Source organism: Aricia agestis, chromosome 14, assembly GCF_905147365.1.
Source record: "Aricia agestis chromosome 14, ilAriAges1.1, whole genome shotgun sequence".
In the NCBI taxonomy this organism is placed as follows: domain Eukaryota; kingdom Metazoa; phylum Arthropoda; class Insecta; order Lepidoptera; family Lycaenidae; genus Aricia; species Aricia agestis.
This window is the reverse complement of record NC_056419.1, coordinates 3,461,988-3,482,725: the sequence shown is the minus strand read 5'-3', so window position 1 is coordinate 3,482,725 and position 20,738 is coordinate 3,461,988. Positions and strand designations below refer to the sequence as shown.

The 20,738-nt window shown below is 41.2% G+C and overlaps 1 protein-coding gene across 2 annotated transcripts in view; it reads right to left on the bottom strand.

The window, feature by feature from the left end:
- Window positions 1–992: 992 nt before the first annotated feature.
- Window positions 993–20,738, bottom strand: part of LOC121733953 (RNA polymerase-associated protein CTR9 homolog) — a 31,151-nt gene continuing 11,405 nt past the window's right edge. The window contains exons 6-21 of one of the 2 annotated variants that reach the window (XM_042124357.1): window positions 16,242–16,469; window positions 15,882–16,088; window positions 15,282–15,436; window positions 14,810–14,980; window positions 14,088–14,302; window positions 13,625–13,776; window positions 12,640–12,768; window positions 11,609–11,871; window positions 10,679–10,811; window positions 10,148–10,246; window positions 8,647–8,849; window positions 8,215–8,326; window positions 2,690–2,922; window positions 2,143–2,404; window positions 2,054–2,094; window positions 993–1,590 (exon numbers count right to left, since the gene is read on the bottom strand). In XM_042124357.1, the coding sequence (XP_041980291.1) occupies window positions 1,407–1,590; window positions 2,054–2,094; window positions 2,143–2,404; window positions 2,690–2,922; window positions 8,215–8,326; window positions 8,647–8,849; window positions 10,148–10,246; window positions 10,679–10,811; window positions 11,609–11,871; window positions 12,640–12,768; window positions 13,625–13,776; window positions 14,088–14,302; window positions 14,810–14,980; window positions 15,282–15,436; window positions 15,882–16,088; window positions 16,242–16,469 (2,787 nt within the window). In that variant the 3' untranslated portion in view covers window positions 993–1,406. Of the gene's footprint in view, window positions 1,591–2,053; window positions 2,405–2,689; window positions 2,923–8,214; window positions 8,327–8,646; window positions 8,850–10,147; window positions 10,247–10,678; window positions 10,812–11,608; window positions 11,872–12,639; window positions 12,769–13,624; window positions 13,777–14,087; window positions 14,303–14,809; window positions 14,981–15,281; window positions 15,437–15,881; window positions 16,089–16,241; window positions 16,470–20,738 lie in introns of both variants that reach the window. The other variant, XM_042124356.1, reaches the window with a different exon arrangement.

Here is a 20,738-nt window from a genome sequence, read left to right as displayed (position 1 = left end):
CACACCACGTCGCAACGACAAAATGCCGTCAAGCAGTGGTTACGTGTGAATGGTGTCGCTGCAGCTTTTGTAGTTGCGTTGTGGTACCGACAAAACGTCGACGTGGTTGCGTTGTCGCCAGTGGTTGCGATGTGCTCCGTCGATTTGAGATTGGTGACTAAGTGAAGATTCAACTTTATCAAATAAACTATTTGCAAATTGCATTTAGCGTTATTGATAAGTAAGCTGCCCAATCAACTTAAAACTGTAAATCATTTTAAATAATCTCCTTCTGTTCTAATAAGCCATAAGTTAAGCCAGCCATAGTTCTCTCTGTTGCCGCTAGATACATTTATAGATTGACACTAGGGGCAGTTTTAAAGTTAAAGAACTAAAAGTTTATTAATATTGTAATGAAACAACTGGAGTGGGTTATAATTTTGAATTTCTTTAACTAAATATTAAAATTGACTGCTTATGGTTGTCGTTAAAAACATGACATTATTTTAACCATTGCTAAAATGGTGCGATCCATTATCGACTAAGGCTGCGTTTCCACTGAAGCGGAGCGGAGCGGAGCTTAGCGGTGCCGAATTGACCAATCACCATGCTCGAAATCTTTGCTCCGCTTCGCTGTCATTCCGCTGGAATAGCACGATTGGTTAATTCGGGCACCGCTAAGCTCCGCTTCGCTTCAGTGGAAACGCAGCCTAAACCAGAGGTTTGACCATAGACAAGGTATACACAATAAGGTGAGTTTACATACGCAATCTTCATATCGACGCTGTGTTTATGTGAAAAACACATAATACTACAAATATATGACGTTTCTATGAATAAAATGTAAAATAAATCTTAAAAATCAGGTAAATTACTCCAACTGATAATACTTTAGGGTGTGTATGGGTCCCCTTTATAGAATTCGCTGTGAAAGTAGCAGCGCTGAATGAGTAACTTTTTTCACATTTGTATGGAAAAATTCATGACGCGGAAGCGCTTGCTACAAATACAATACAATACAAATGACAAAAAATTGCTTTTTCAGCTACTTTCACAATGAGCTCTATATTAGTGACACATACACATCACTTTGTTCTGTTAAGCTCTGGTTTCCTCCAAAAGCGGCGCCGTCAAGCAACGGCCGTAATACAGCGGTGTATGACGTCACTAGAACGCTGTCCATGTAAGCAATATGGCGCGGTTTCCTAGAAAACGGTAATTGACACCGTTCTCTAGGAAACCGCGACATACCGCCCACATAGACAACGTTCTAGTGACGTCATTCACCGCTGTATTGCGGTGAATGGAAATGATGAAAAAAATGGTAGCCTTGGAGGAAACCAGAGCTTTACACCTTGTATATGAGTTGTACGTCAAAAAATCGAACGATTATAATAATTGAAATGTTAATAATGGAGTAATGTACACTAATTCTCGTCTTCGCTGGCGGAAACGGATTTCCTCGACTCCGGCGTTGCCGGACGGGAGTTTCTCGAGCCGGATCTAGATCGGGAACCGGATCGAGATCGGGAGCCGGATCGGCTGCGCGATCGGCTCTTCGATCGCGACCGAGAACGCGATCGCGACTTCGATCGGGACCTGCTCTTGGATCTGAAAAATAAATAAATGTAATGAAAAAGCGAATAGCTATAGGTTTGTTTATCTGGCACATTCAAGTCATATGCATAACACAGCAAACCTTGAAATGTAGCAAAATCTTTACTCTCTTATTAAAAATATAAGAGAGTAAGGGTCACCAATACCTCATAGAGAACGAATGGGCTATCCACCAATTAACTTGACAGATCACGTATGGAGAATCTGTCAAAAAAGTTGTGAATAGCCTATTCGGCACTTTATCAGACAGTGGTGAAACTGAAAACTAAAGATTCTACAAGTAACAATATTAATTTGTAACTAAAATAAAATATGCACAATATTGTCATTCTATGTTGCGTAATCTATCATACTAGAAGTTTGCGATACAATGCATCAAAACTATAGTTAATTATAGGCTATATTAATAAAATAATGTTTAACTTTTAATAAGTCAGAAAATAAAATGAACACATACCTTGATCTAGAGCGCGAAGCGCTTTTAGACCTCGCACGGCTCTTAGAGCGAGATCTACTCTTCGAACGGCTTCTCGACTTCGACCGACTTCTAGAACGGCTCTTGGACTTCGACCGACTTCTAGAACGGCTCTTGGACTTAGACCGACTTCTGGAACGGCTCTTGGACTTCGACCGACTTCTCGAACGGCTCTTGGACTTCGACCGACTTCTAGAACGGCTCTTTGACTTCGAACGACTTCTCGATCTAGATCGGCTCTTAGATCGCGATCCGCTTTTAGATCTGGATCTAGATCGGCTTTTAGCGGAGCCGGAACGCGAGCGACTGCGCGACTTCGAACGGCTCTTTGACCTGCAAAATTACACGTTAAAGTTAGAATGAATACAAATATAAATATAGTTAACCAGGGTTACTCGGGTTAGAAAACTCTTCACATTTTTATCCAATGTAACAACGAAACAAAATAACGACACTTTACATAACACACTCACATACTAATCAAATTATTAAACAGCATATTCATATATTTAATTGTCATGTCACTTTACCAAGTAAGACAAAGACTTTTTTAAATAAATGTTGCATTAAATATTTACTACTAAGGCAGTTAAACTTAAATACATCTAAAAACATTACCTGTCACTATCAGAAGCGGACATGATCCTCTTGCGGCCCTTATTAGCCGGCGGGCTGCGACTGCCGCCACGACTGCGACTACGACTGCGACTTCGCGACTTCCGCCCGGCGTCCGAGTCGGACTCCGAAGTGGATATAGTCTCCTTCGACACGATCTTCGCTCGTTGCTTGTTGCTGAGTTTCTCCTCGGCGAGTTTAGCCGCTTTCTCGCGACGACCGATGCCTTTCTCTCCCTGAAGATGGAAGCAATATTTTTTTTTTGTAAAAAATAAATAACACTTTATTTAATTTAATTTTCTTGTTACAACCTTTTGGGGCAATCACCTCAATACTTTTTATAACCCCAAACTTTCATAACTCCTTTCAAAAGTAGAGGTTGCGACAGCGTAAGGTAGCATACATTTTGTGTGATGTGGTCTGTAGAACAACCACTGCAGTCGTATTGTTCAATGTCGTTTTTCGTTTGTCTATCGCTAGCCTCTGGTTCCTGTTTGTACTTTTCTGTTTTTTTTAATTATAAATTGAATTTATTTATGTATTTATTTATTTATTATTTTATGTAGTTTATAGTTTTATTATTTTATTATTATTAGTTATGTTGCTGCGTAGGGTAACCTCAATGAAACCACCACACTGCTGTTGGAACTCGGTTTATTCGAAACTAACTCAGGCTTATATAGGCTCACATTAGGTTTTCGATAGCGCGATGTAGCGGATTACAAAATTTGTACAGTGCCATCTGTTATCACATCCTATAACTAAAATAACAACAATCGAACTAACAACTTCTATTTAACCTGCCTAGATATGAACCTATACTAGGTGGGATCTTTATATGTCAACGTTCTCAATTGGCAATATTATTTTGTGTACTTATGTCACCTGTCATACCTCTAATTCGTATTAAACATCCCGCCCACCAAAAGGACTCGTTCCTTTTCAAACTTATAAAAAGAAAAAAGCTAGTCAACTTACATCTTGTTGCTATTACAATTACATGAAAATGTTCACTTTCTCAAACTTGACATTCACACATTTGACTTAATAATAAATATTAACAATCTCCTTGGTGTAAAGAGCAACAATGTAACTTAAACACATGAAACTTAAAAAGTAAACAATTTTACACTATCATTCAAACTCACAATTAAGTAACAGTAGACACACAAGATATAATGCAAGTAAAAACATAACTCAAATTAAACAAAACTTATTAGGCTTTTCGCAATGAACACAACTTATTATATGGACGTTCACAGATAGTATTTTTGATAACAGGTTTAATACTAACTACTCTGGTAAGGTTGTCTTTACCTGCATGGTTTTAACTACTCTTATCTCATACACAGTCATCTCTAGCTGATGAAATATTTTGATCTCAAATACTACAAAATCAATAACTTCTGGTACAGCATTTTATGGGAAACATTTAAGTATATTATTTAAAGTCACATTAACCATCTTTTGAGTAAGCTTTCATCGCTGAACGCCAGTAAGACGCATCTCAGTAATCTGGTTCTGAAATTGTAACCAGTGGTTCACCGATCAAAATGTGATCGGGCGTCAAGGGCATTGGATTATCTATACTCTCACTCAAAAAGTAGATTAGATATAAAACTTAAGCAACTTCCACCAGGGTCAAAAGCGGTTCTCAATTTTCCAAAGGTAAGTGTTGCTAGTACTCTCTCTCTCTCACTGACGTGCGATTACTAGGCAAATTGTTTCTCATTGAAAGAACAAGAACATTGGGTAATATAGCCGCCCACCCTGAACGCTCCGTTCCAATGAAAATGGATGATAGGGTATGCAGTTGGTTTTTCTTCGTAACGATTCTCGTAGTTCTCCGACTACTTAAATCTTCTTCGAAATAAATTTCTTGCGCAGCTTTTATACTTCTATTAGACTATCAAATACTTTACCCATTTCTTTAACTAGTATTACTTTTGTTTCAGGTTTCCGATTTTAATAATACTCTCAGAATTCACTCAAGTGTGGAAATCTCAGCTCTCTCTCTTCTTTAGGATAAATTGCCAGCACCGTGGTTGTTCTCGCTTCTATGTCAGTGCTGACATCTATTTTCTTACAGGGAATATCACTCACTTGCATTACGTCTGGAATATACCACCACAAATTGTGCTCTCAGTTCTTTGACCGAAGTACCTCTTGTTCTTGAGGCAGAGTCAGTGGCTTTTGATCTGTGGCAATATGAATCCAGTGGTCGTAGTCTGGTCGAAATTTCGGAAACCTCTTTAATCTTGTGGTCTAACAACTCGGTTCTCTTCGAAGCCAAGCTAAAATTAAAAGTAGAGTGGAATTGGACCAGGCAAATAACTTCTCCTTAGGTATCTTCAATCTGTGAATACCTTAAACAACACCTTTACTCCAATCATAGTTGCACACACCTCAAAATTTGGAATAGTACTAATAAGCTTTTGAACACGTTTGGCTGCAACGATATATACGTAAGTATTACCACTTTACCTCTTAGACTTTAGGTACACGGCTGCAGCATATGCCACCTGAGACACATCAGTGAAAACGTGCAACTCTACGGGATTGTGCTACGTGATCAACATCCATCGTGGTAAGTACTTCCTTAAACTCATCTCTGTTAAATTTGTTTCCTAAGAACTGTTTAGATCTCTTTATTCCGACATCCTTGGATTTATCATACATACACTGTGGATCAGGATCTCGAAAGGGTAATCTCACAACATGTCTGCCTTTAGTAATTCTTGCAGCTGTAGTTTCATCTATTTCTTTACATCTCTTTTCTTCTTTACATAATTTCCTTTCCTTTATGTCTGGCTTTCTCTCTATATCTCGAAACTGTTTCAGCATGCTATCTTCTTTTACTTTCAGGTGATAACTAACAGCTCTTGGTGTTTGCTCTCTTGTACGACCTGCATTGCCAGATATGATCCAGCCTAGCTGGGTATTCTGAGCAATCGGACCACTGGGTGATGAATGCTTAAGAAGACCACTTAATAATATTTGACTATAACCCTCTACTCCTAGAATAATGTCTATTTTTCCAGGTGAACCATAACAAGGATCTGCTAAAGGTAAGTGGACAAGATCTGGCCAGTTCAGGATGCAAGCTTTGGAAGATGGAAGAAATGATGTTAATGAATTTAAAACAAATGCATTAATCGATAAAGAAAAGTCACGATTATGAAGTGACTCTATCTCAAAAGTAACAACACTCTTAGATATATTCTCTTTGCTTTGACCTACACCTGATACTAAACTATTAACTGGTTTGCGGTTAAGACCAAGTGATTTCACTACACTCTCAGTAACAAAGGATGTTTCTGAACCTTGATCAATTAACACACGCGCACTTTGACAGTAGCCATTTTGTGATTTAATTCTCACTAAAGCTGTAGGTAACAACACTCTGTTATGCTTTTGGTAATTCTCACTGGCAAAATGAGCTACTACTTTTTTCTCATACTTTGGAATTTCTCTCTCATGGCTGTGAACTGCGTCTCCTGAGTTGGATGCAGTACCAGTGGATGAAGTTGGTTGGCTGGAATTCTCTCGAGGCCGACTTCTCTCATAATGCAGCAGTGTGTGATGCCTTCTACCACAACGTCGGCAACACGTAGTCTGATGGCAATTCTTGACGTTGTGGGTACGTGCAAAACAATTGAAACAAAGCCTCTTGGATTTGATAAACTCTGCTCTCTCTTGGGGAGACTTAGATCCGAATCGTTTGCATTGGTATAACAAGTGTGGTTTCTCGCACATTACGCAGCTTCTCTTATATTGGACAGTAGAAGAATGATGGACTTTAATTTCATTGGACATTGCAAAGCGGCGACCGGACTTGGAATCGGACAACATCTCTAAGGTTCTGAATTTCTTCTCTAAAAATGTAACTAATTCATTCCAGGTTGGGAAATCATCTGACTCTCTTCGGCTTACTTCCGACTCCCACTCCGTTCGTGTCTCATAGTCTAGCTTTGAGACGGTGATATAAATCATAATCACATCCCACTTTTCCGTCTCAACTCCTAAATTCTGTAGCGATTTCAAACAAACGGCAGTAGTGTCAAGTAAATTCTTAATTGCGGCTGCGGATTCGCTATTTGCGGATTTCAATGAAAATAGTTTTTTCATAACCTCATTTGCATTATATCTCTTATTGCTGTACCGCTTAACTAGTTTGTCCCAAGCTTCAGCGTAATTTGATTCGGTAGTCGTCATACTTCGCAATAGCATCTCAGGCTCGCCTCTTAAGCCACACTTCAAATAATGCATCTTTTGCACAGCACTTAAAGAGTCATTGTTATGGATGAGCGACAGGAACATATCGTGAAAGCTTTGCCACTCTTCATATGCTCCCGAAAAAGTAGGTAGCTGGATCTGGGGTAATTTAACCTCTGGCTTTGCGGGATTACAGCTTTGGTTACATGCAGAAATCGCAGGTGCATCTCTTATCTCACTTCTCTTACTCATGTCTAACTTTAATCTACATTTATATTCGCTGTATATCTCTTCTACAGTATCATACCACTCTTCTATGAAATAAGGTGTCTGTAATCTCTCGGCCTTAGATACAGTATTCACAATCTTAAAATGGTTTTCTCTAAATTTTGTCCATAATGGTTCTAAAATTTCCAATCTATTGTTTATATAAATCGAAGTTAATTTATCTTTGGCTGTTTTTTTATAGTTAGTAAAACCTTTCTTTATGAGTGTACTGATTTCCTCTTGTTCTAGCAAAAGTGACTCCATTATGTCAATCGCTTAATGCCAATACAACTGTCATATACTTCGCAGAATCTGACAATTCGCACAGCTCTGAATACAATTTACAAGTCCAAGCCACTTAATTTGAAGAGTCTCTTATTTATAGTCTACTTACGGTCTATTGTCCTTTGCACCTACTACTCACTGCAATCCAGTTTTCTTGTCATTTGCACGCACTACTCACTGCAATCCGAATCTCCTGTCACTGCAATCCGAGCTTCCTGTCACTGCAATCCGAGGGTCCCTGTCTCTGCAATCCGAGGGTCCTGTCACTTGCACTCACTAGTCACTATTCACTTGGGTCCTGTCCACTCACTATTCACTGTTCCACCGCACTCACTATTTACTGGGTTCCTACCTTGTCCGCCGCACTCACTATTCACTTCACTTCTTCACTGTCCACTACACTTACTACTCACTCACTTAGTTCCCGGTTTCGGCACCATATGTTGCTGCGTAGGGTAACCTCAATGAAACCACCACACTGCTGTTGGAACTCGGTTTATTCGAAACTAACTCAGGCTTATATAGGCTCACATTAGGTTTTCGATAGCGCGATGTAGCGGATTACAAAATTTGTACAGTGCCATCTGTTATCACATCCTATAACTAAAATAACAACAATCGAACTAACAACTTCTATTTAACCTGCCTAGATATGAACCTATACTAGGTGGGATCTTTATATGTCAACGTTCTCAATTGGCAATATTATTTTGTGTACTTATGTCACCTGTCATACCTCTAATTCGTATTAAACAAGTTACCTTCTTCCGTCCGCGTTTCTTGGGTCGGTCGGTGTCGCTGCCGCTGCGGTCGCGCTTGCGGCCGCGTTTACGCTCGCCTTTCTCCTTGCGCTTACGCTGCTTCGGCTCGCGACTGAAACGCACAAATATTGCATGTTAGTCTATGAAACATTTATTTTTACGCAAAGGATGACGCGCATTTATGGAACCTCCTATGTAGTAAGATATAAGTTTTCCTCTAAAATAAAATATTTATATGGCAATAGACGTGCCTACATACAAAATTTCGTGATTGTAAACGGCGGTTGTAAAAGCGTTTAATCACTCACCACTTTCCTTTGCATACCATCAGTAAAGCTGTCAACTCCATAAACTATTCACAACGTACTCATACGCCTTTATCATTGCCGCTTCCTAACGGATACATAACCTGTAACATATTTTTTTACTCACCCTTCCTCCTTAGGTCCATCTGATCCGCTGCTATCACTGACATACTCGTCTCTCCTCCCTCGGCCTTTGCCCTTGGGTCTGTCTGGCGGGGCCTCCTGAAAGACCACAGCGTTGCGGGTCCGCTCCACGAACTGCTGTCGCTTAGCTGCCGCCTCCACGCTGCTCTTTGTCTGCTCCTCGAGACGACGGCGACGCTCTTCCTCCTGAAATAGCATAATATTACATATCAATTCAGATATTATGAGCATAGCTTATAGCGCTGGTCTGAGCGCGGCGACTGAATCAGAAAATTCCGTAACCAAATTAACTTAACACGGGGGTTGTCAGGTTTATTTTGGTTTTTTAAATCCCTGGACTGCAATTCCGCCTTACTTTGTCCTTTCTTTCTTATTTTATATTTATAGTAAGTAAAAGGATGAATTTCTATGTGCTCGGACAATATCACTAGCCTAGAACATCTAGCCATATACATATTTGTACGAACTAGACAAAATTTTCCCTGCGCCGCGCTCGCACTATATCTATCTCTATCGAACTATATCTATCTCTGTCTCACCTGCTGCCCGGCGGAACGTCTCGCGCTGCTCTCTCTGTCTGTCCCTCAGCGCCAATTCCTCCTCGTGCTGTCGTCTAGCTCGCGCGACGTGCCACTGCGCCGTTGTCACCCCGCACTATTTCTATCTCTGTCTCACCTGCTGCCCGGCGGAACGTCTCGTGCTGCTCTCTCTGTCTGTCCCTCAGCGTTAACTCCTCCTCGTGCTGTCGTCTAGCTCGCGCCACGTGCCACTGCGCCGTTGTCACCCCGCACTATATCTGTCTCTGTCTCACCTGCTGCCTGCGGAACGCCTCGCGCTGCTCTCTTTCTGTCCCCCAGCGTCAACTCCTCATCGTGCTGTCGTCTAGCTCGCGCGACGTGCCACTGCGCCGTTGTCACCCCGCACTATATCTATCTCTGTCTCACCTGCGGCCTGCGGAACGCCTCGCGCTGCTCTCTCTGTCTGTCCCTCAGCGTCAACTCCTCATCGTGCTGTCGTCTAGCTCGCGCGACGTGCCACTGCGCCGTTGTCACCCCGCACTATATCTATCTCTGTCTCACCTGCTGCCTGCGGAACGCTTCGCGCTGCTCTCTCTGTCTGTCCCTCAGCGTCAACTCCTCCTCGTGCTGTCGTCTAGCTCGCGCGACGCGCCACTGCCCCGTTGTCACACCGCACTATATCTATCTCTGTCTCACCTGCTGCCTGCGGAACGCCTCGCGCTGCTCTCTCTGTCTGTCCCTCAGCGTCAACTCCTCCTCGTGCTGTCGTCTGGCTCACGCGACGTGCCACTGCGCCGTTGTCACCCCGCACTATATCTATCTCGGTCTCACCTGCTGCCTGCGGAACGTCTCGCGCTGCTCTCTCTGTCTGTCCCTCAGCGTCAACTCCTCCTCGTGCTGTCGTCTGGCTCACGCGACGTGCCACTGCGCCGTTGTCACCCCGCACTATATCTATCTCTGTCTCACCTGCTGCCTGCGGAACGCCTCGCGCTGCTCTCTCTGTCTGTCCCTCAGCGTCAACTCTTCCTCGTGCTGTCGTCTAGCTCGCGCGACGTGCCATTGCGCCTGCAATTTTTTTTTATTACTAGATATTGATTTTGACATAAGTCTCATACATTATCTGTCAAACTATTAAATTGAAATCTAATCACCATTAAATGTCTATGCATTAGAGGAATAAACTTTTCATTCAATTTAATGTTACACAGACACAACTAGTAAAATAATAATAATAACACATTTATTCGGTATAAGTTTAGATTATTAATTATTTTGATCTGTTGGGTTTGACGTAACGCGACCAAACTACGTAGGTCCACCATCTGCCTAGGAATCAACTTCTCTGATAACCATCGAGCAAATTCATTCCTAGGCAGATGGCAGACCAACATCATTTGGTCGGATCATGTCAATCAGATCTGTCGGATGGGTTTGATTTACACGACCAAACTTCGTAGGTTCCCCGTCTGCCTAGGATACAAATTCTCTTGCACATACCTGCGACAGTAGATCGGCGCACGTGCGGGCCTCCGCCGCTGCGCCGTTGTCGCGTCGCGCCGCCTCCGTCGCCGGCGCGGGAGTGCCCTGCACGGGTGTGGCGGGCGGAGCGCCGCTCAGACGGAGGAAGTATCTGTTAACAAATAATATTATATTTGTATAGCATATAATAATATAGTAATATTAGATAAGACAGAACTAGGGAGTACCTCGACTTCAAACAAATGGGCGAATATACCATAAAGTTAATATACCTAGCGGAATAGAAAAACAAAGGCCTGAGCAAGAGAGATGTCACTATCAGTAACACTGCGTGGTAAAAAGAGACGTGTGATACATGACAACAGCACTCTTTTTTTGACGTCCAGTCGGCACGTGCCGCACGTTGACAATTTAATCTCATAGAAATCATATTCAATCATGCTTGTGTAAGTGTATACGTACACATATTTTTCACACAGATGAAAACCAATTTTGGTTACGTTTGACAGCTCGAGATTGTGAGATTGTTGCTCTATTTCGCTAGGTATATTAACTTTATGGAATATACGCGAGTACGGCGCGAGTGTCACTTTTGACATGTTTGACAATGCTGGGAGTTGGGACATTAGTACGGCGCGCGCCGCCAGCCAGACATACTACGTAAAACGTATAAATTTCGAGATCTCTTCAAAGTCGGCCTACCCGTTAGTTCTGTTTACTCTGGTAATACTGAGGTACAATATTGTACATTCTTTCACACACGTTAAAACACCTATGGCTAACATGCAGCTCGTGTACAGCACGCAACACAGCGCGTAACTCCACTCGTTCGTCGCGTAACACATGAGCCGCCAATCGACACAGCGCTAGCGCGACGTTGTGCGTAAGCGCAGCAACGTTACTCGTAACTACGTCGCTTTACAAGCTACATAGAAACAAAATGCTTACCTGTGGCTAACATGCAGCTCGTGTACAGCACGCAACACAGCGCGTAACTCCGCTCTTTCATCACGCAGCACATGAGCCGCCAAACGACGCAGCGCTAGCGCGACGTTGTGCGTAAGCGCAGGATCGTGCGGTGCGACGCGACGCGCGCGTAACAACGTCGCGCGGGCCTGACGCGCACGGCCGGCGAGAGTCTGCGCTCGCCCTAACCACGTCAGCCATTCTACGTCGTGGTGTAGACGGAATTTGCGGATGCAGTTCTCGTACTAGAAAACAAAATTGGTGATGTAAATGTAGTGTAAGTAAATTTCAAATAGCGGTGATAATAGTTAAAATGTGTTTAATAATGTGAATGTTGAATAATAATAAATAATGCCTCTCTCTCAAATACAATTTACTTTCAATGAGTAAATTGTATTTTCCAACCATTATTAATTTTTTTTTTAGAGACATCATAATGGCAAACAAATCAAAAGTCATAGACATAAAAACAAAATAAAAAAATGAATATAAAGTGTATTTACAATATAAATAGATAATAGGCATGATGACAATTTTTTCTTATCGGTAATTGAAGGACACTTAAAAAATAGAAACATCGTTGAAAGAATGACTCTGATAGCTTAAAAATTCACCAAGATATGACAATTCAAATATCTCTTAAAAAAGACCTGCTCGAAACGCTCCATACAAAGTGCTACGAAAGATTGACGTCAGTCTTTCGTAGTTTGTACGCATCGGGAGACAACTTTGTTCGACAGGTATATTAAATATTGCGTTTATGAAAGTAGTTTCATAACAAAAGTTGCTTTTAATTGCATAAGTTATCGAATTGTATACAAATATAATGAAATTTAATTGAAAAAAAATTCGACTTGAATATCCAACTTTAAAGGCGCATAACAAAAAAAATACACATGCTATGAAGCTGAAATTTTGGGAACATTTATTTTTTACCGTGATTTCTTTATTTTATTAACAAAATTTGCTAATCTTTGACCTTGTCATCATCCCTATAGTATTAAACAACATACCATCTGAATAGCGTTGATATACTGTTTCTGCTCGACGTATATGTGAGCTATGTTCATCCACACGTCGGGAAAGTCCGCTGTCGCTTCACGGACTTGGGCGAATATGTCGCGCGCCTCGTTTATACACCCCTGTGGAATAGAATTGTCTATGGTAAAAAAAAAATAAGAATTTGAGGGGCCGAGAAGGTCAGAGACCTCGCACTGTCGCATAGCTTTTTAGCGTCAATTTATACTAGCGCAGAGTCGAAGCGCATTGAAGCGACATACCAAAATTGAAGATAGCAATTTCTACCTTAACTCCAGAGCAACGCACACATTACTTCTGAGATATCCTTTGCCCCTTTAGGCGCGATTTCTCGCGACTTCGTGCGTCCAACGACCAACGCTGATGGCTCTCGCGCAGAATCGCTGATGCTGATGTAAAAACACACCTTTTTACATCAGCTGTGTAAACGAGTGCGCGAGTTTAATGACTGTGAGAGTTATCTCAAGTAGATGAGTAGATAGTAGGCAGCGTTTCACTGTCAAGTAGGTCAAACGTTTCGTTCATGTTTTTCGCTGCCGAAACGCGCGCCGGTCGAGTTCTTCTGACAGGCGTTTCAGAGTGACGCCAGTAAGACGTTGCGTGCACTTAAAATGAGTAATGTTTTCAAACGCACGATACTAAAACTCGATTCACTCGATTCGCCGGTCAAACGCGGGCTGTTATCGCTAGTCGAGGAGGCGTGTCGCCAGCGCCATTTTGAAACCAGCTTTCAGACCGCAACGCGACGCTTAGAATGTAGATGCATTTCTAAGTTTGTACTGAATTGATAGGTTTCAGTTGCGTCATGGAATTCTGTCAAATCCATACAAATTTAGAAATGCATCTACGCGTCGCTACGCGGTCTGAATTGACCCTAACAAGTTACAGCACATCGCAAACTTGCCGTCGCTCCTTGTCCCGTTCGCGATGGCACACGTTACCTGCAACACGACACAGTACCTTGTGCGCGAGCACGCAGCCGATGCCGTTGGCGGCCCAGATATTGCGCGGGTCGTTCTTGAGCACCTGCTTGTACATCGCCAGCGCGCGCTCCTGGTGCCGCCGCTCCTTGTCCCGCTCGCGCTGGTGTAGCGTCTGAAGCCAAACATTGCCTGGAACGAGTTAGCACATTTTCAACCGACTTCAAAAATATGAGCTTATCAATTCGACCAGTATATAATAATTCCAGACCTGCCCAGTTTTCGCTCTTAACCCAGTGGAACGGAAGACCGACACGACTGGCGAGAGGTCAGGCGCAGGACCAACCTTACTTGTCAGACACTCAGCTGATCAGACTGCATTATCCTAACCATACTTGGAAATAACATGTTTCCAACGCGGGGATCGAACCCACGACTCTCAGTCAAGAGCTACGCTCCAAACCACTTGGCCACAGAGGCGTATATCATTGAGTAAAACTTACCGAGAGCAATCAATGAGTAAGCATCACTGGAAGTAGCCGGATTCTGAAGTATCCTCTCGAACTTCCTCTGTCCAGGACTCCACTCCTGCTGCGCTAAATGCAGGTTGCCCAGCAGTGACCAGGTGTCAGGGTGCTCCGTGTTAACCTTCAGCGCTTCCTTGAACCAGTCGGAGGCCTCGTAGATTTGACCCTTGTCTCGGGCCATGCAGCCTAACCTATGAAAATAAGAGAAAGATTTACTAACAAATCTTCTAATGTGATTCAATTACATAGATTTTTCTTGTCAAGGATAAATTCAACATTAACATTAAACAGTTTAGAATTGCTATTTTTTTATTTGAATTTAAAATTGTTTTGGGGTCTACACAGGGGTCTATTTCTTTTATTGTATATGTTTTATCAGGCAGTGGTCAGTTACAGCTTACAATGTTACTTTGTAATGAAGGTTCAGATGTTAGTTATAATATTTTGTTGTTACTCGCTTATAAGCCCATAACTGCCTTTTTTCTTTAGTCTTTACCTATTTTTTATCATGGAACTTTTTCTATCAGCACAGGCGTAGTAGGCGTATTTATGGTTTAGATTTTAGATTATAGTTAGCAATAATGTTAGCATAGTTTAGTCACATAATCATATTATTATATTATTAACAGGACCGACATGTATCAGTATAAAGGTCCTATAAATAAAATAGAATAAAAAAAATCTAATATTATTCTTACCTCAAATAACAATCAATATAATTAGGATGCTCCTTCAATATGTCCTTATATAGTTTTTCAGCTTTGTTATACATGCACAGAGCCTCGTTGAGTCGGGCTAAGTTATACATGGTAGTCACAGCTATACTGTTGTAGTATTGTGCGTCTAGTGTCTCTGCTTCCATCTTCTCTCTGAATAAAAGAAGATAAGAAGAAGATAACATTAATATTATACAGATGATAGTTTGTGTGCATGTTTGATACTTCTTCAGGCTTAGAGTCCTTTTTTTGGGTGTAGGCTAAGGGCCAAAAAGCGGCCACTTGTAATCTCGTAATATAAACTCGAAAAACATGACTCTTTTTGGCGTAGTCGCGTAACATACATTATTTTAAGAACATTTGCAGTGCATACTTTTTTTACCACACACAGGTACTAAAATACACAGGAAAAAAGTCATATTATGTCAAGGATAGTTTTGGCTATCTAATTTACCTTTCCAATGCCTCCTCCAGATATTTCATAGCATCATCCAAGTTCCCGAGCCGGTAGTGCAGAGCGGCCACATTATTCAGTATTTCAGCTGGAATGTCAGCTTTTACCTTCTCTTTCAGAATTTTCATCGCAGTACTGTATGCATTTAGAGATCCCTGTAAATAATTAATACGATTTTATTAGCTTGGGCTGTATGTACGTAACGGAATCATTGAGCACGATTTTTACCTATCTCCAGTAGTCTAATTAATTCGAAACTTTGCATAATATGTAATAAGCCAATGACAATGTAATAATTTGTTATAATTTTAAAAAAAGTGTTTTTTATAAACTATTATTTATTTAAATGAAGGTTTAGTAACTTATAACAGTATAGTTACTATAACAATGACTTATAATAAAGGAGTTATCTAATTTAAACCTTCGATCGTGAATTCTTGGAAATCTATTGTTATTCTATTGTGTCTCGCTCACCGGTGAGCTTATGGGGCTAGATGGGTTTTCAAGTTTCAAACATTCAATTTGAAATTTTTATTGAGTATTAAATTTCAGTTTCATCTTGTCATAGCAGTAATATTAGAAGAACAATACATAATTTACCTGCAAGTCATTTTGTTCTAATATCTGTGCCAACTCGATCCACGCTTCAACATCATCAGGAAACTGTTCTGTGACCTTCTTTAGATGTTGTCTAGCGATATCCCTTTGGAGTTGTGAGGGAGAGTTGGCATAGAGGGAACCAAGGATCTTCATTGTCTCGTAGTTACCAGGTTGTGCCTTTAGTACCTTCTCAAAACACTGTGCAGCCTGTAAAATATATGAAACATTTTATTTACTACGAACCTCGACAAAGATGATAAAGTATAAAAGAAGACATAGAAAATTAAAATTATATATGATTTATACTCATTGTTCAGATGTTAGATAAAACATATTACCCATACTATAAAACAAACTTACATTTTCCGTATCACCTCTATAAATATACATCTGTCCCAGTCCGTAATGTGGGAGTACGAAGTTGGGTGGAGCAAACTGTGTGGCCTGGTAGTAATACTGGAAGGCCTGCACGCAGTCCCCCTGAGCGTGGAACGCCCGGGCAAGGTGGTGACAGCTTTCGGCACGCATGGCCTCGTTTTCCGTATTGTGAAAGGCGTGTAAAGCCAACCTCTGTACTTTACCGTAGTCCTGAAAAATTGAAAATTGATATAACTTATCAATTTTAGCGAACATTTAGCGAAATCAGTTTATCATAGCTAACATTAAAAAGAATTAAGAAGACATTCACCTAATTACTAATCAAAATATTTAACAGTTAATTTAGGTGTTCGAGCCTAAAGGCTTGATCCACCTTGAGATTACGCATGTACATTCTGACGTCATAACAGTGTGAAGTTAGCTTTTAGTAGCGCCCTCTATCGTATTTCGTAAGTGTGAAGTGCATCAACTTCACTCCAATGGAGGGGACTCATTCAACGCGGGTGGTGCATTGGTCAGTACGCTTTTGCATTCTGACAAGTCAATACATATACAAAAGCTGATATCTTTCTAGGTAAGTAAATTTTTGTGAAATAAAAGCTATAGTAATACAATACTCCGTCGTACAAGTGGTCGTAGTGCGCCCTTGAGCCACTAAATGCAGTGCGCCACTGTGCCACGTGCGTGGGTTGACAACTAACCTCAAATCAAATTCCGTGCGTCGCAGTACCACGGTACGACGTCGTATCATCGATACGCCAGACAAACGACTCGTCAATTCGAATAATTTCATACGACAGTAATACGACACCCTACACGTCGTATCGTCTCCGATACGACAACCTTCTCTGCGTTAACGAAACGTAGTTAGCTCAATATTAGGTTCATACGACAAACCAGCTGATTCGACACAAGTCACATAAAATTGATACGACATACACAAATCAATAAGTTGTTATGACCTAATTCATCTCATTGCAGAAATATGGATGCAACCGCCTCCTGCTCAAAAACAATGACGATGGGCGAATTGTCATGTCTTTTACCAGAAGGAGATGAACGGCGTTTTAAAACAGTTTTAGAACTCGTACGAAAATACTACCCTCCAGGTTGGGAAAAATGGGAAATCCAAAATTACTCATTTGAAAACCTCTTTGGAAGCACAATATCGCCAGAAATCGAAAAGAAAATTCGTTTTGCGCTACCTACAGTGGAACTTATTCAAGCGATCTACCCTGATTCGCTAAACGCCTCGGAAAGATCATTCAGAGACTTAAAGCGCCGCCTTTTAAACTGGTCTTTTTGCCGCGCATTATTATATTCGCCACATAATATTATGGAAAAAAATCATTATAAGTCTCACAACATCTTCATGGACACAGTGGTAAAATTGAAACCTCTAATACTCTCGAGACAAAGTGCCCTCGAGCACCTCCAGAGCATTAAAAGAACAAGCACCCCCTCAGAACGCTCGATATCACCACAAGCACGTGAAAAACGAATGCGATCACCTTCACCAAACCAAACAGATTCCCCAAAGAGGCACTGTCCTACTCCACCCGCTTTATCAGCAAAAAGCGAAGACCTACTCTCACTTCTTTTAGAACAACAAGTACGACAGAATAAAATGTTTGAGCGCATCATACAACTAAGTCAAAATCAAGTGGAAAAGATGTCTAAAATTGAAATGAAGATAGACCATAGATCACCTGATAGTGCCCCAGAGGATCTTAACGTATCATTTGCTGACAGTACTCATCCAGAAAACTTTCACTATGAAGATGATGAAGATGACGAAGAAGAAAAGTCAAACACAACACCACCTAATGTCTGGTCACCAATTAAATCTAAGAATGCTGATGATAATAAAGGTGCACAAATCTCCCAAGAAGAATCTCTAAGATCCCAAATAATAGAGGCTCAAAGAAAACTCTTCGATTTACAAAAAGAAAATCCTCAGCCTCAAACAAGCGAAACTAATATCGATTTCTCTCCATCAGTAGTTGAATCTCAAGTAAAAATCGCTAAGGCTGATCCATAACTTGTAAAACAAGGCTCAAAATGCCAACGTCTAGGAGAAGATACGTGGAAAAACATACGGTACGCTGATGTCCAAAAACAATTTCAGGCAACTCCGGTTTTCACGTCACTAAAGGTAAACAGCCATTTAGCACTTGCTATACCTTTCTGGCATAGCGTGTCAATCCTAGAACGACACGACAGTACGCCGGCAGCTATAAGTCATGGACTTCTTCAACAACGCAAACATTTTGAAGTATGTTGTCAAAGTCTTAGTCCAGAGCTTAAAAATCAAGTCAATAAAGAGATCTTAGGTCCTGATTCTAAATTTAGATAGACATCTGATGCCTATTACAATACACATGCGGGAAGAGATCTGAAATAATTCATCAAAGAAGACAACTATACAAAGCTTCTAATAAAGCATTAAACGAAACCCTCCATGATATCCCACCGTCTGATACCCATTTATTTTCCGAAAAATCGCTCAGCGAAGTGGTGAAAGATCATGGAGGACCACATAAGATGTTTCCAACAAAATCAAGAAAAGTTGCAAAAAATAAGCAAACGGCATCATCCAGAAATTTCCACAGTAACAAAAGGAACTTTACAAACAAAGAGCCATTTCGTGGAAACACGCGTAGAGACAATAGGAAAAGTACGAAATCTCAGTATAACATCTCAAATAATTCCAACAAACGATCCAATCAACATCCCAAAAAGCTGTGACACATTGCAAGCGGGTCAACTAGCAAAATTCGCTCATATATGGGAAAGTATACTCCGCTCAATTTTATCGATAATTCAAAATTACAGAATTCCTTTCATACAAAAACCACCCTTAATTACTTTAAATGCAGAAACACGAGCAAAAGTGACGAACAAAAATACAGATGTCATATCAACCCAAATATCGGAACTTTTGAAGTCAAAAGCAGCCATCCCCATAAGGTACTTAAGAGGATTCGTGTCCCCAATATTTTTGAGGAAAAAACCAAATGGAGATTACAGAATTATTATAAATTTAAAGAACCTCAACAAATTCGTGAGCACTCCAAGGTTCCACCTTCCAAATTTATATTCAATACCTGTGGCAGAAAGATTACATGGTGAAAATAGACATCTCTCAAGCATATTACCACATCCTAGTTACACAAGCTCACCAACAGTTCTTAACTTTCCAGCACAATCAGTCATTTTTCCATATGACATGTCTTCCATTCGGACTCGCAAGTGCCCCATCAGCATTCGCAAAGATCATAAATTGGTTAGCACAGTACCTAACACAGAAACAATTAAAAGTGATCGTCTACTTAGAGGACTTTCTGCTGATGCACGAAGATCCAGAGATTTTTTCCAGCAAGGACGCTTCGCAATAGAGCTTTTGGAAAGTCTCGGATGGTGCGTGAACCATTCCAAGTCTATAACTACACCTACGCGTTGCGTCAAATACTTGGGAGTAATATGGGATACAGAGAGAAACGTGAAGTTTTTGCCACCAGAAAAAATAAAAGCATTCCTAACACACATCACGAAACTTCTCAAAGTGGGTCACTGGAACTGGTGGGATGCAAAAAGTATAGCAGGAAAGCTGAATTTTGCTGCAGAAGTAGTAGCCTACACTGCAGAAATATCCAGAGATCGTCAAGACGCCTACCAAAGTCAAACCGTCGCAAAGTAATGACCATCGATCAAGCCGCCAGGGAAGACCTCACGTGGTGGGCTCAAAATGTACACAAATCTTCCCCTATTCACCGGAAACCAGCATCAGCCTTTATAACTACAGATGCAGCAGACACAGGTTGGGGAGCCTTAATGAACAGCAAGAAGTTGAAAGGAAAACGGAACGACAAACAAAAAGCCTGGCACTGCAATCAGAAGGGACTCTGGGCACTTTACGAAGTTCTCAAAAGAGAGAAAAGGTTCCTGAGAGGGAAATCAATTATCTTCCAATCCGACAACCGAACAACCATAGCCTATATCAACAAACAGGGGGGGACGAAATCAACTATCCTACTGAAGACAGCTTCGAAGATACTAAACCTAGCTGCACAACTAAATATGACTATAACAGCCAGATATCTTCCAGGGAAATTAAATGGCATTGCGGACAGCTTATCAAGACAAAATGCTCTACCAGAATGGCACTTAAGCGAAGTAATTCTTGGCCAAATCTTTCAGAAGTTCGGAACTCCACAAGTAGACCTGTTCGCTTCGAAACGCTCGGCAATCGTGTCCAATTATGTAACCGAAGATGTTTCGGACCGAAACAGCCTATACACGGACGCCTTCAGTCGAACATGGAACTTCAAACTGGGGTGGGTCTTTCCGCCGCCAGCACTAATACCGAGAGTTCTTCGTCACCTCAACAAGTGCACGGGGACTTACCTGCTTGTGACCCCGGAATGGACAAATGCATTCTGGATGCCGATGTTGGAAAACAGAGCTACAAGCAAACCC